The sequence below is a fragment of the Ochotona princeps genome, chromosome 8, assembly GCF_030435755.1.
Source record: "Ochotona princeps isolate mOchPri1 chromosome 8, mOchPri1.hap1, whole genome shotgun sequence".
Classification (NCBI taxonomy): domain Eukaryota; kingdom Metazoa; phylum Chordata; class Mammalia; order Lagomorpha; family Ochotonidae; genus Ochotona; species Ochotona princeps.
Window position 1 is genome coordinate 40,162,907 of NC_080839.1, and position 13,321 is coordinate 40,176,227.

A 13,321-nucleotide genomic window follows, 5' to 3' on the forward strand; every position below is an offset into this window, starting at 1 on the left:
CCGGAACCTCCCCCAGGTCTCCAACACGGGTGCAGGGTCCCAAAGCCTTGGGCCATCCTCGACTGCTTTCCCAGGCCACAAGCAGGGAGCTGGATGGGAAGTGGAGCTGCCGGGATTAGAACCAGAGCCCATATGGGATCCCGGGGCGTTTAAGGCGAGGACTTTAGCCGCTAGGCCCCCTCTTTAAAAAATTTTAAATGAGACTTTTACTCTGCATAGTAAAAGGAATCAATGAAGAGAACTCTGTAGATTATAGGCAGTTACAATGCCTTTTGCCATCTTCAGGGCTATGGGCTTCACCTCACCTTCCTGCCTGTTATCTGAAGTTGGTTAGGGACTTGGAAAACTGCCCTTGTGCTTCAGCGTGGCCCTGGTGCCTCTGCAAGGAGTCGTCCCTCCACCCCTGCCCTCCCTCTGAAGGGCAGCTCAGGATCACAGAAAAAACAATGAAACTGCACACACCCCAGTTCACTAAAGAAACTAACATGCCAATGGGGGGGTGAGGTGGGAGGGAATTCTTCCAGGGAATTCTTTGTTGCTTGGGAATTAGCATTGTCAAGTATGTTGAGAGAGAAAAAAAGCTGTGGATCCACCATTTTAAGCACCAATTTCCCTAGCTTTCTAAAGCAAATGATCAGTTTTTGCTGAAACTAAAACTCCATATAATAGTACTTGAAAATATTCTTTTTAGGTCATAAATGAATATTGACAGGAAGAAAGCACAGAACGCTTACTACAGAAGCTAAAGTCCTATTAAATGTGGCTTTCTGCTTCAAAACATCTGACTTTATGATGATGAAAAGCTGCTATTTTAATACTGGTAGGTTAGTTGTTCAGGAGTAGCTACAGAGAAAAATGCAGTCTTTCAAGTGCCTGTGCTACTATGGGGTGATTTATACCATAATGCTAGAGGCCTGATCAGAATGAAACCACCTTAGGATTCCACCAGCTCCATCTTAATGTTGGTCCCATACATAGTGAGATCTTACAAGATGACATCTCGCTAGCAAATTATTACCCTATAATCAGGTTTTTAAGAGATTATGTCTAATAACAAGTTTTTAAAATGGATAGATACATTTCAATTTTTATAAAACTAGAACATGCCTTTCCAAAGTATGTTCACAAGAAAATCTTTAGAATTAAATGCATTTACATACTGGTATTTGACAGTCATGAAAAATCTTAAGTCTGTACCATAGAAACAGACTGGTCATTATACCAACAGAATGTACAATGTGGCATTCTATTCTCATTCAACTACAGGAATTTTCACAAAATACATTACCTTTCCCAGAGGTAATCCCAAGATATTTTTGTACATCCTGTGTGAAATGTGTGACTGACTACAGGGTGCTAACTGTGAATCTGGCTATCAATGCCGCTGACGACTATCAGCACAAGCGTCATGTAATTGTATCTTCAGCCCTGCTTTAAAAAGTTTAAGACTTCCCTTAAAAGGCTGAAGTTGTTTCAACTGAGAAGGATGTTGCCAGCAGCATTTCCCTGTGCAAACACAGCCTGCCTAGCTGGTGCATTTATTGCACTAACCTAGAATAAATACTTAATTGTCCTATTAAACTTATAGAGGTCGGGTTAACAGGGAAGTGGTAATAGAAAAAGCTGAGTCTGCCTTGCAATTACAATTCCAAACCAACCCTGGTGGTTGCAGATACATGGCTAAGCTCACCCAGCAAATCAAGGACATTATCGACATGTGGGTGTCTTTAAGGCGTAAATGGTAACATCAGGAAGGGTTAATCTGTAATAATTGGAATAGAATAGCAAGATGTATGCTAGGAGCAATTTCAGTCCCAGGTCAGAAAACAGGAAGTTACTGCTCAAACCATACTGGCTATAAGGATTTCCAAGAGCTTGTGAGCACCTGAATTTAAAACATTCTTCACTGTAAGCAAACTTAAGGCATCCACTTTTAAAACATAACAAGTAAAATTACTTTTAATAAGTGGACTACTAAAGCCATTTCTTGAAATGTTTGTACTTGAAAATGGAGGTAGCAATGGGAACTGTTTTTCAGTACTTCACTTACTGGCATATGCATAAAAGTGGATAATGAAGCATGCTGAACTCAGAATTCTAAGTCCTAAGCTTGACTGCCATAGGAGAAAACAGAACTAGAACTTCCTCAACTGTAAATATGTTCACTTTTTAAAATCACGTATGTGTTCTGCTTACTCACTAAGAATAAGCTGACGGTTTGAATAACTTTTGCTGTATAATGCTGAAGTGCATGGCACTATGTGGTGTAACATTTAGCTACTTTGTTTCTGATCTCCCCGTTTATACTGTACTGGTTAAGGCATAAAACCAAACCTTCTAAAGCATTATTAAAGTTTCACCAAGTAATATTGGTAATGTCTGTTGCCTTATGCAGGGATGAAGAGATCCAATAAGCACGTCTAAATACAAAGTAAACTATGATTTTATTGTGAAATTCTCATAGATGGAAAATTAAATTGAATATTCTGTTCATTTCGTTTTACAATAATCTTACCACTTATTTTTGTACCATGTATTTCAATTGCCTGTTTAGTGAAAAATAAAGAAACTTATAATTTTTGGCTTGTTTTAGCTTAAATTTTATCATTTAAGACCCCACAATAAAATGTTGCTGACAGCCACATCCCAAGTCCCTATTATGAATAATGTTTTGGTTGCTACTTCAACCTAAGGAAACAACTTCCACCTCTGCCACCTTAAAATGCCAGTGTCAGCAATAGATACTTTGCTTCCCACAATAAACACAAACTCTAGGATCTTGAAGGTACTATTTAACAAAATCTCCACATGTGCAAAAGTTCATTCAAATAAATAATTTTTCTCATCATTCCCAACGAGCATTCATGTTTTCAGTTAATCTTCAGAGATACAATTTCTAAAATTAGGCAAACAAATTTCTTGTTTTCTCTTTAAATGCTTAAACTCTCCTCCAACATGAGCTATGTGGGCATGATAAAATAGTTGACATGACTCACAGCAGAGAACAAGGTTAGCACACACCTTATTCTGACACTTGCTGGTTAGGAAAACTATGCAGCTTTCCACCTGTATCACAGGTCAATTAAATGTTGATTACTGAAGCCATTCCATATGGCTTTAGAGAAAGATCAGAAATAATGGGCAAGGTAACATACACTCTAAAAACTTATTTTCCATATAGTTTGAGCTCCCTGAATCACTAAAGTTGGTTAAATCCTACACAGCACAGAAGCCTCCCTAGGTCATTTGTCAGAGTATCTAGAAAGCAAATACTGGTTGCTGCTCTAAAGTAAGTAGGTCTACAATGCCCTGGTTGCACACACTAATGGCTGTTCGAGTATAATGCAAGGCTCTAGTTCCCTTTAACCATAAGAATTAAAACAATACTTATCACCATACAGTTTGATATTACTCCAATAAGTACAATATTTATTAAACATATTTTCAGTTGTTTTGTTACATAGTGTGCAACAAATTACAATATCCTGCAGCCACAAATTATATGCAGAGTATGAAGAAACTATTAATCAGATAGTGTAATCTTTCCATTTATAACTCTACAAGGAAGAACTAGCAAATCAGATCTTACATAGAACATTTCACTAAACTTTATGCATGGAAAGTGACAGACACCAGTTGTGCTGTTTGATACAAAATGGCTGAACTTCATCTTCAGAAGACTAAACCTGACATCTAAACATGCCAATATAAACATCAAAACAAAATATATTCTAACCAACCACGGAAAACAGTCTGGTATCAGGAAAGCAACAAGGATTACACACATTATTTTATAAACCAGCACACAAAGGTTTAAAACAGTTCTGAAAATGAAGTTAGCGGTCTCGAGTCAAGGGAATAAAAAAAAAGTCAGTATTGACCATTTACAATCTCTGACCTTTGTGGAGACGGTAAGAATCTGTTGTAGTGCAGCTACATACAGTACAATTCAGGCAATTTTGTTTTTTCACTTGGGTTTCAGATTGCAAATTCATTGCTGTGAGAAAAGGACGGAGGCAAATTTTAGCAGCAACCTCCACCTGACTGCTTGACTGGAGTGCTCTGAATTTTAACATTGGACTTCTCTGCGCCACCTGCTGTTGCTCCAGGGCCCATTCGCTTTTTAATCTCAGCTGCCATCGTCATGAAAGACTGTTCTACATTCGTTGCGTTCTTAGCACTGGTTTCCAAAAATGGAATTCCAAGGGAATCAGCAAATTCCTAAGAATAATAAGGCACACATTAGCATTGGAAAATCTTTTTCATTTAATAAACATTCCTACTATCTGAAAAAAGAGTAAAAGGAAGACCAAGTTCACTGGATAGACACTATGTGAACTATCAGTATTCTAGTGCACATGTTTTCAAAAGCTAAGGTAGACCTTCAAAATCAGCTTGAAAGCTGAACTTTAAACATACCTTTGCTGTTGTGTAGTCTACTACTTTCTTTGTGGTCAGATCACATTTGTTCCCTACCAACAACTTGTTGACATTTTCACTGGCATAACGATCTATTTCCTGCAGCCACTGTTTAACATTATTGAAGGACTCCTGAAAAGACAATGATGATTTAGTTCTGGACACATTTGCTCTAGTAAAGTAAGTGATAAAAGGAACATCCGCCATGACCTAACAGAAAAGATCTGGCGAGACAGTGCTAGCTACAAAAAATGGAGCAAGGAAACAACAATTGATATGTGAATGACTGTATGCCAATAATTGACAAGATTAAATTTGAAGACTTAATGATGAAATACCTTGAAATAAAAGATAATTAAGGAAAAAAAAAACCACCTTGAGAGGAAAACAACTTACATATTAACTTACAACTCTGATAAGCCCAATTACTTTTGAGTATTCACAATTCAAGTGTATTATAAAACCTGTTACAAATAGGACAGCTAGCCTATGTGTTCTGGAGATGTTAAATATACTAGCTGATAAACTAAGTTTTCATTTTAAAATATTTTCAGGTACTACAAGTTTTTTTTTAATTTTTTTTAATTTATTTTTTTTTTATTAATTACATTGCATTATGTGTCACATTTTTATATGCACTGGGATTACCCCCACCCCTCCCCAAACCCTCCCCCCATGGTGGATTGCTCCACCTTGTTGCATTTCCATAGTTCCAATGCAGTTGAGATTCTTTCATTGGAGGTATTTCACGTACTACAAGTTTTTGAAATTGATCTTTTTCTAATGGACACCACCCACCCAGTACTTACAATGGCATGAACTTCAAATTAGTAGGATTCAATATGTACCCCAAGAAACGCAAATTCCAGTTTCCAAGATTTATCTTTTCATTGTTTGAAAGGAAAAAAGAGGAACCTAAACCTGCTTCATTTCTGACCAACAGGCCCCTGCACCTCATTCTTTTCCATTAACCTAGCTTAGAGAATCTATTCTTCCACCTTCTCTCAACATCTAATTTTTAGACATCTATTCTCCTCCTAAAATAATCCTATCCTCAACCCTATTCAAATTCTTTATAAACTATATCCCCTACAAGCAGACCTCTAATTTCATTTTCAACAATCCTGATGGGCAAATTTTCACTACCAGTTATTCCAAATAACTGCAATAAAACTCCTACCTCTATGTTACAATTTTGCCTGTATGATCATAGTTATCTAGCAGATAATAAATACAACTCAAGTCCCTTGAAAGCAAATATAAAATTACAAGATTTTCTATTTTTACTGAAAGAAATAAAACACTGTGATGTGACTAACATTTAAATTTGCAACAATACAAAGTTCTATCATAAAAATTCTGTTGGTTAATATGCAAAGTAAAGCAAGCTGTAACAATCCCCTCTTGGAACTCACCTGATCTGTCACATCATACACAACTATGATACCATGGGCGCCTCTGTAATAACTGGAGGTGATTGTCCGAAATCTTTCTTGGCCTGCTGTGTCCCACTATGACAAAACAAGTCCAAACAAGTCCATTAAAACATAGTTGGAGAAAGGTGCAGGAAAAGGGAAAATTGAGTTTCTATAGTTGTGAAGATTCTCTGGATTTGATATGGAAACATTAACTCTCAAGGCTCATATCACTAAACTTGACAGTTATCCAGAAAAGAATACCTACAATTTAGCTTGTGGCAATGATGATCTTTTTCCCCCCTATGATTTATCTGAATAGAAAATTTTTCTTGAAAGATTTATTTTATTTTTATTGGAAAGTCAGATATACAGAGAGGAGGAGACACAGAGCGGAAGGTCTTCTGGCTGCTGATTCACTCCCCCAAGCAGCTGCAATGGCCAGTGTTGAGTCGATCTGAAGCCAGAAGCTTCTTCCGGGTCTCCCATGCGTGTGCAGGGTCCCAAGGTTTTGGACTATCCTCTACTGCTTTCCCAGGCAGGGAGCTGGATGGGAAGTGGGGCCACCGGGATTAGAACTGGTGCCCATATAGGATCCTGGTGCAAGGCGAGGACTTTAGCCGCTAGTCTATTGCACTGGGCCCAGAAGAAGAATTTTTTAATGCCTTGATTCACTCCCCCAAATGACTACAATGTCCAGGATGGAGCCAGAAGCTTCATACAGGATCTCCCACAAGGGTGGCAGTGGCCCAAACACTTGGGTTATTTTCTGCTGCTTTCCGTTCCCTGGCTCTGATAAGCTGGACTCAAGTGGGAGAGCTGGGACACAAACCAGCACCCAAATAGGATGCTAGCGTCAGAAGCAATTGCATTACCTATAACATCACAACACAGGCTTCACTGCCAAAATTCCAAGCTCTTTGAAGAGCAAAACTATGCCATACTGTCCATATTCCCTACAGCCTGTAACATTATAACAAGAATTCAGTGTAACACAGAGACAGGTTGTATTGGTTAGAAAAGCTATTTATAGGTCCTAAAGTGGCATGACAGCATATCTGCATGAACATTCACATCCCCTGAGAGCACTACCACGCGTGTGTACATACATACACATACAACCTTGGCAGTACATTTTTCATCATGGAAAACAGCAAAAGGACCTAACTCAAAGAAACACAGCTTGAGACGGCACTTTAACCATCTCAGGCAAGGACTATCTCAATCCCAAGGAAAACAATGAAACGCCTAATGGCTAAAGTCCTCGCCTCACACATGCCGAGATCCCATATAGGCAGCCATTTGTATCCCAGCGGCCCCGCTTCCCATCAGCTCCCTGCTTGTGGCCTGGGAAAGCAGTCGAGGACAGCCCAAAGCCTTGGCACCCTGTACCCATGTGGGAGACCTGGAAGAAGTTCCTGGCTCGTGGCTTTAGATTTGCACAGCACCAGCCATTACAGTCACTTGGGGAGTGAATCATCGGATGGAAGATCTTCCTGTCTGTCTCTCCTCTCTGTATATCTGACTTTCCAATAAAAATAAATAAATCTTAAAAAAAAAAAAAAAAAACATGCTAATAAAAGCCAAAATTATCATTAACAGTGATAGGTAATTAACAAAATGGTTACCATATTAAGAAAATAAAAGCCCTAGGGAAATTAATATGCAAGCCTTCGGCGGGAATGAGTGATGTAGTTTTGGAGTAGATGTAAACAAAGTTTTAAAGTTTAGGAGCAACCAGTAAAATGCCTTTCTTTTCCAGGCACAGCCAAAACAGACATGTTAAAAACTAATTAGGGAAATTTGTTCCCACTTTGTTAGCTATGATAACAAGAGTAATGTAAGGATAGAAATTGGATCTAAAAGATACTTTAAAATATATAATAATGCAAATATAAAATGTTAACAATCCTAATCTAAAAACAGACAATCCTAATCTAAAACAGTCCCAATTCCTGAGCCTGACCTTACATCCTAACTGTGCTGAGCGTGCATTCTTCTCTCACTGGATCACCCTTTGCATGTAATTCTCACTAGCGCTCATAATCACAGGCCCATGTCTGCCTCTTTTGTTAGTATGCAATCTCCTCCTAATGGAACATGTTTTATCAGTCTCCAACCTGAATCCATCTGAGCTCCTGCTGTAAATGTAAGCAACTCCATGACAGCTTCATGAACCAATGAACAATCACAGAAAGGCCTTGCATGGCATACAGCTGGACTCCATTCCTGTCCTACCCTGCTCAATGCTGTGATCAATAACTTTGAGAAGGACCCATATGTTGTTACACCTGAACAAGAAGGCTAATAGAAAGATACTATTCAATGAGGAATATAATCTTACAGAAATTATTTTTAAACTGAACAATTCCAACTCTGCTCCATCAGATGAATAAGATACTTTGTATTCAATGCTGTTAGTATGTAAAGATACATACATAAAGCACAAATACCAAAAAAATTTCCATCCATAAATCACTTACTATTTGCAGCTTGATTGTTTTCCCATCTAATTCTATAGTTCTTATCTTGAAATCCACACCAATTGTGCTGATGTAGCTTTCTGTGTATGTATCATCCTGAAGGAAAAAACACAGAACCGTCAATACAGTAATCCAAAATATGTAATATTTACCTTTACAGTTTATAAAGCTTACAATTCCTAATATGCTGACAAGAGCCATGCCCTTCTGCTGCAGTACATGTCACGGTCTGATTACAAAGCACTGTCGAGCTAACACTGGCTTTATTTTTTAATTAGCTGTTCTTCACTTTTGCCAAACATAGCTTGCCAAATTATACACAACATCATCACATAAAAAAATATTTTTAGTTTCAATTTCCAGTGACCATAGATGATTTTTCAATTGTTAATCAGCAATACACTTGCTCCCATTAACCCAGCTGATCTACCATAAAACAATGTTTGTTTTCTCTCCTGTGGATTTAAGAATTTTTTTTTATTTCTAGGTATAAATTGAGATGTAATGCATACAACATATAATTGTAAGCATACAATTCAATGGGTATATTCCCAGAATTAAGTATCACCACCATCTAATTACAGAAAACCTTTATCTCACTGAAACTTTTTTCATACCCTGTGTTCATCAGCAGCCACTCCCCATTTGCCTTTTTTCTTTGGATTAGACAACCATTACTTTACTTCCTGAGCCTGGATGGTCCTAGACTGGCATTTCAAATAATGAAGTCATATAGTACATGGTCTTATTTTTCATTTAATATGTTTTCAGAATTCACACAGTCTTTTAGTCTGTCAGTACTTTACTCCTTTTTAAGGCTAAACAGTATTACATTATAAGGGTATAACACATTTTATTTATACATTCATCATTTGGTAAACATTTGGATTGTTCCCACCTTTTTGCTATTATGAATGCTGCTATGAACATCTGTATACAAAATTTCACATGAATATAATGCCTATTTTTTAAATCAGTGTTGATGTTTTAAGTATCTAGCATAGCTTTTTACTCAGAATAGAAAAAACTTAGAATATTTCTTGTGATAAGACATAAATGCAAAGACCAGTTATCCTCACCTAACTCGCAAAGCACCACTTGGTGAGTATTACTCTAACAAAGACATAACATACTCTGGCCTAGAAGTTAAGCTGGTTAAAATGTCTATCCCACAGTGGAATACCTAGACCAATTCCTAGGCTATAGCTCCTGCTATCTTCCTCTGTGCAGACCCTGCGAGGCAGCAAAAGATGGCTCAAGGAATGGGGTTCCTGCCACACACATTAGAGACCTCTGGGCCCAGGACTATTCTGGGCATTTTGGGCATATACTAGATACTTAAGAAATAAGCATAATTTGGGGGTAAGCCAGTTGACCGGTGGTTCTCTGCCTCTCAAACATACTATTAAACTAACCTAATAAAAACAGTACTATCAGAAAGAACTTTCTGGGGACAGTGCTGTAGCATATCCAGTTAAGCCTCTGCCTACACAGCCAGCATCAATATCCCATACAGGCAAGGGTTCGAGTTCCGGCTACTCTACTTCTGATCCAACTTCCCTTCTGTGGCCTGGGAAAGCAGCAGAGGATGGCCCAAAGTCGTGGGCTCCTGCATCCACATGGGAGACGTGGAAGAAGCTTCTGGCTCCCAGCTTCAGCCACTGTGACTATTTGGGGACTGATCCAGCAAATGGGAAGATCCCTCTCTGTTTCTCCTTCTTTTTGTAATCCATTCCAATAAAAAATAATCTTAAAACACACACACACCCTTTCCATACTGATGAAAAGTTCAATAAGCTATGCTAGTCAAAATGGCAGCCATGGGGGTAGACCTTGTGACATGTGGGTTAAGCCTACTGGTATGCTAGTTCAAGTCCTGACTACTTCAAATCCGGCTTCCCGCTAATATGCCAGGAAATTGCTTGGGATCCTACCACCCACAGGACACCAGAATAGGGTTCTTGGCTCCTTGCTTTGGCCCAGACCCAAACAGTTGCAGCTATCTGGGGAATGAACCAATAGAGAGCTCTCTCATTGTCTCCCCCGTCACTGTTCTTTTCAATCAAAGAAACAGTATAAAACACCAATAAGCAACACAGCACTTTCAAAACAGTCAAGAAATTTTTACTTAGTTTGTAAAGAGAAAACATCCAGTTTTACAAATGATTATTGAGGGATCTGGGAGGGCAGGGAAAAAGTACCTCGTTTGAGGAAAAAAACAGGATTACATAAACCATCTTGATGATGCTAAATCTAATAGTGTATGAGTTTAAAACAAAAACAATCTGAACTGCGATCAAAGAGACTTTCAAGTTTCCAGCAGCTACTGTTTTAATTTAACCTTGTTAACACACATTTATGCATATCTGGAATCGCTGGCTAAATATCACATTCAATGCAATTTGACAAAATGCTCCTGTTACTAGGGATTCATTCTTAAGCCATCCTTTTTTGTACTTGAGCGCCTAGTAAGTATAAGTGACAACCAAAAGTGGATAAATGAAATGAGGGCCCAGCACGTTAGCCTAGTGGCCAAAGTTCTTGTCTTGCATGTGCCAGGATCCCATACTAGGTGCCGGTTTGTGTCCCAGCTGCTCCACTTCCTATCCAGCTCCTTGCTTGTGGCCTAAGAAAACAGAAGAGGATAGCCCAAAGCCTTGGGACCTATGTGGGAGAGCTGCAGGAGGAGGCTCCTGGCTCCTGGCTCCGATTAGCTCAGCTCTGGCCACTGCGCCACTTGCAGAGTACACAGAGGATGGAAGATCTTTGTTATCTCTTTTCTGTAAATCTTCTTTCCAATAAAAATCAGTAAAGCTTAAAAAAAAATGAAATAATTAGCAATATTGTGTGGCGCGGTGGTTAAAACCACCATTTATAACACAGGCATCTGGTATTGGAACCATCAGTTCAAATTCTGGCTGTTCCACTTCTGATCCTATTTCCTGTTAATGCACTTGGGAAGGCAGCCAAGGATGGCCAAAGCAACTGGGCTCTGCCACCCATGGGAGTGACCACAGAGTTCTTGGCTCCTGGTCTCAGCACGGCCCACCTGGCTAGTGCGGCCTTGTGCAGAGTGAATCAAAAGACAGATCAGTCTCTCGTGCTCTGTCACTTTGCCTCTCAATTTATAGTTTCTTAAAAAAGCAAGGTTAATGCAGCATGCATTAACTGAGTACTTCCATATGTCAAGTACTTAGTGAGAACTAGAGAATTTTTACAGAGCTTCCTACATGACTCTTCCTCTCCTGCCTGTGAACCATGGCATATACCATTCCATAAAAGCCTTGGTACATCTTTCTGTAGACCTCTACTCCACACCACCAGGCCCTGGGTCACAACACAGTTCTTATGCATTCATCAATTCTGCTCTCAGGTAACACTAGTGCTCCAAATAACTTCACAGCAAAAGTAACTAAGAGATTCTTCCCTTTGTGCTTCTGTAGCCTTATTATGGCCCCTACCTCGACTGTTTCTTTTTGGGTACACAGGACTCAGGGTGATTAAAATACTTTCCTGGGTTACCCTGACAGTCTCTCGTTTCTATGGTTTCTCCAAGAGGACTCTCCTTGATATCCAAACCACCTATCAATATTGATTTAATCATAAAGGTTAAATCAATTTGGTTTAACCCTCAGTTTTTTTAAAAACAATGAGTGATGCTTATTTTAAGTTAAACTGTCTTAACAATAATTTTTCCTTGTTACTGGCAATTTTCTTGATAAACCGCCTGTTAATGCACTTGTCCATGTTTCCACTATGACTACACTTTCCCTTCACAAAGATTAAGACATATTCAAAACCCAAAATTCTAAGAGATTAATCATTATTTACTATTTCATTAAATACATTATTAATGAGAATGGTTCTCCTGTGAGTAAAGCACCAACAGCAATGCTTATTACTAACATGGCTTCAAGAACAAATATTAACACAATAAAAAAGGCAACCTTGGGCCCGGCGCCATGGCCTAGCAGCTAAAGTCCTCGCCTTGAATGCCCCGGGATCCCATATGGGCGCCGGTTCTAATCCCGGCAGCTCCACTTCCCATCCAGCTCCCTGCTTGTGGCCTGGGGAAGCAGTCGAGGATGGCCCAATGCATTGGGACTCTGCACCCGTGTGGGAGACCTGGAAGAAGTTCCTGGATCCTGGCTTTGGATAGGCATAGCATAAGCCATTGCGCTCACTTGGGGAGTAAATCATCGGATGGAAGATCTTCTTCTCTGTCTCTCCTCCTCTCTGTATATCTGATTTTCCAATAAAAATAAATAAATCTTTAAAAAAAAGAAAAGGCAACCTTTTTAGGTTTATCACCAAATATTTCCTACTTTAATACTTAGTACATATTGACCTTTACCAACAGTATTACACATTATTACTTTATAACTACACTTTGTAAGAGCAAAATTAACAGTCAAAGATGTATATTGGAAGCTTTAAATAACAAATTGAAGAGGCAAACTGGAGGCTTTAAATACACAAAATCTGACAGAATTATCTGAGTAACTTTTTGGTCAACCTAAAAAAACATATGTTATGAAGAACAATCTCTGTAAAGGCATTTCAATTTCAACTTACTGCAAACCTAAGAAGAAGGCAAGATTTTCCAACCCCAGAGTCACCAATCAGAAGTAACTTGAATAAATAATCACTGCAATAAAAAAGATAAAAAGAAAATCACATTAATACAAAGCATACTACATTGCTAAGTTAATGAACAACACAAATACAACCAAGAATAACAGCTTTTGTGAAGACAACAGCTCCTGAAATCCCCAAGCCAAAAACAAAAGCCAGGAGCAACCCTTTTCATGAGCCACTAAACATGACAGAATTACAGAGAAGATATGAAATACCAACCCATTATCTGAGATGATGAACTTCCAGAGGAAGGATGAAAATTAACAGTAAGTGACACACTCTCTGGTAAAGTCCAAGAGACTAACGCTACATAAACTCGTATCAAAGTAAATTTCTTTTCCAGCTATTGCACTTCTGATGCAAACT

General features: G+C 38.7%; 1 protein-coding gene across 1 annotated transcript in view; it reads right to left on the reverse strand.

Annotated features, from left to right (window-relative positions):
• Positions 1-2,425: 2,425 nt before the first annotated feature.
• RAB1A (RAB1A, member RAS oncogene family) overlaps positions 2,426-13,321 on the reverse strand; it is a 29,327-nt gene continuing 18,431 nt past the window's right edge. Inside the window, exons 2-6 of the mRNA XM_004580090.4 lie at positions 12,893-12,965; positions 8,318-8,413; positions 5,835-5,930; positions 4,420-4,551; positions 2,426-4,221 (exon numbers count right to left, since the gene is read on the reverse strand). Of these exons, the coding sequence (XP_004580147.1) occupies positions 4,024-4,221; positions 4,420-4,551; positions 5,835-5,930; positions 8,318-8,413; positions 12,893-12,965 (595 nt within the window). The 3' untranslated portion in view covers positions 2,426-4,023. The remainder of the gene's footprint in view (positions 4,222-4,419; positions 4,552-5,834; positions 5,931-8,317; positions 8,414-12,892; positions 12,966-13,321) is intronic.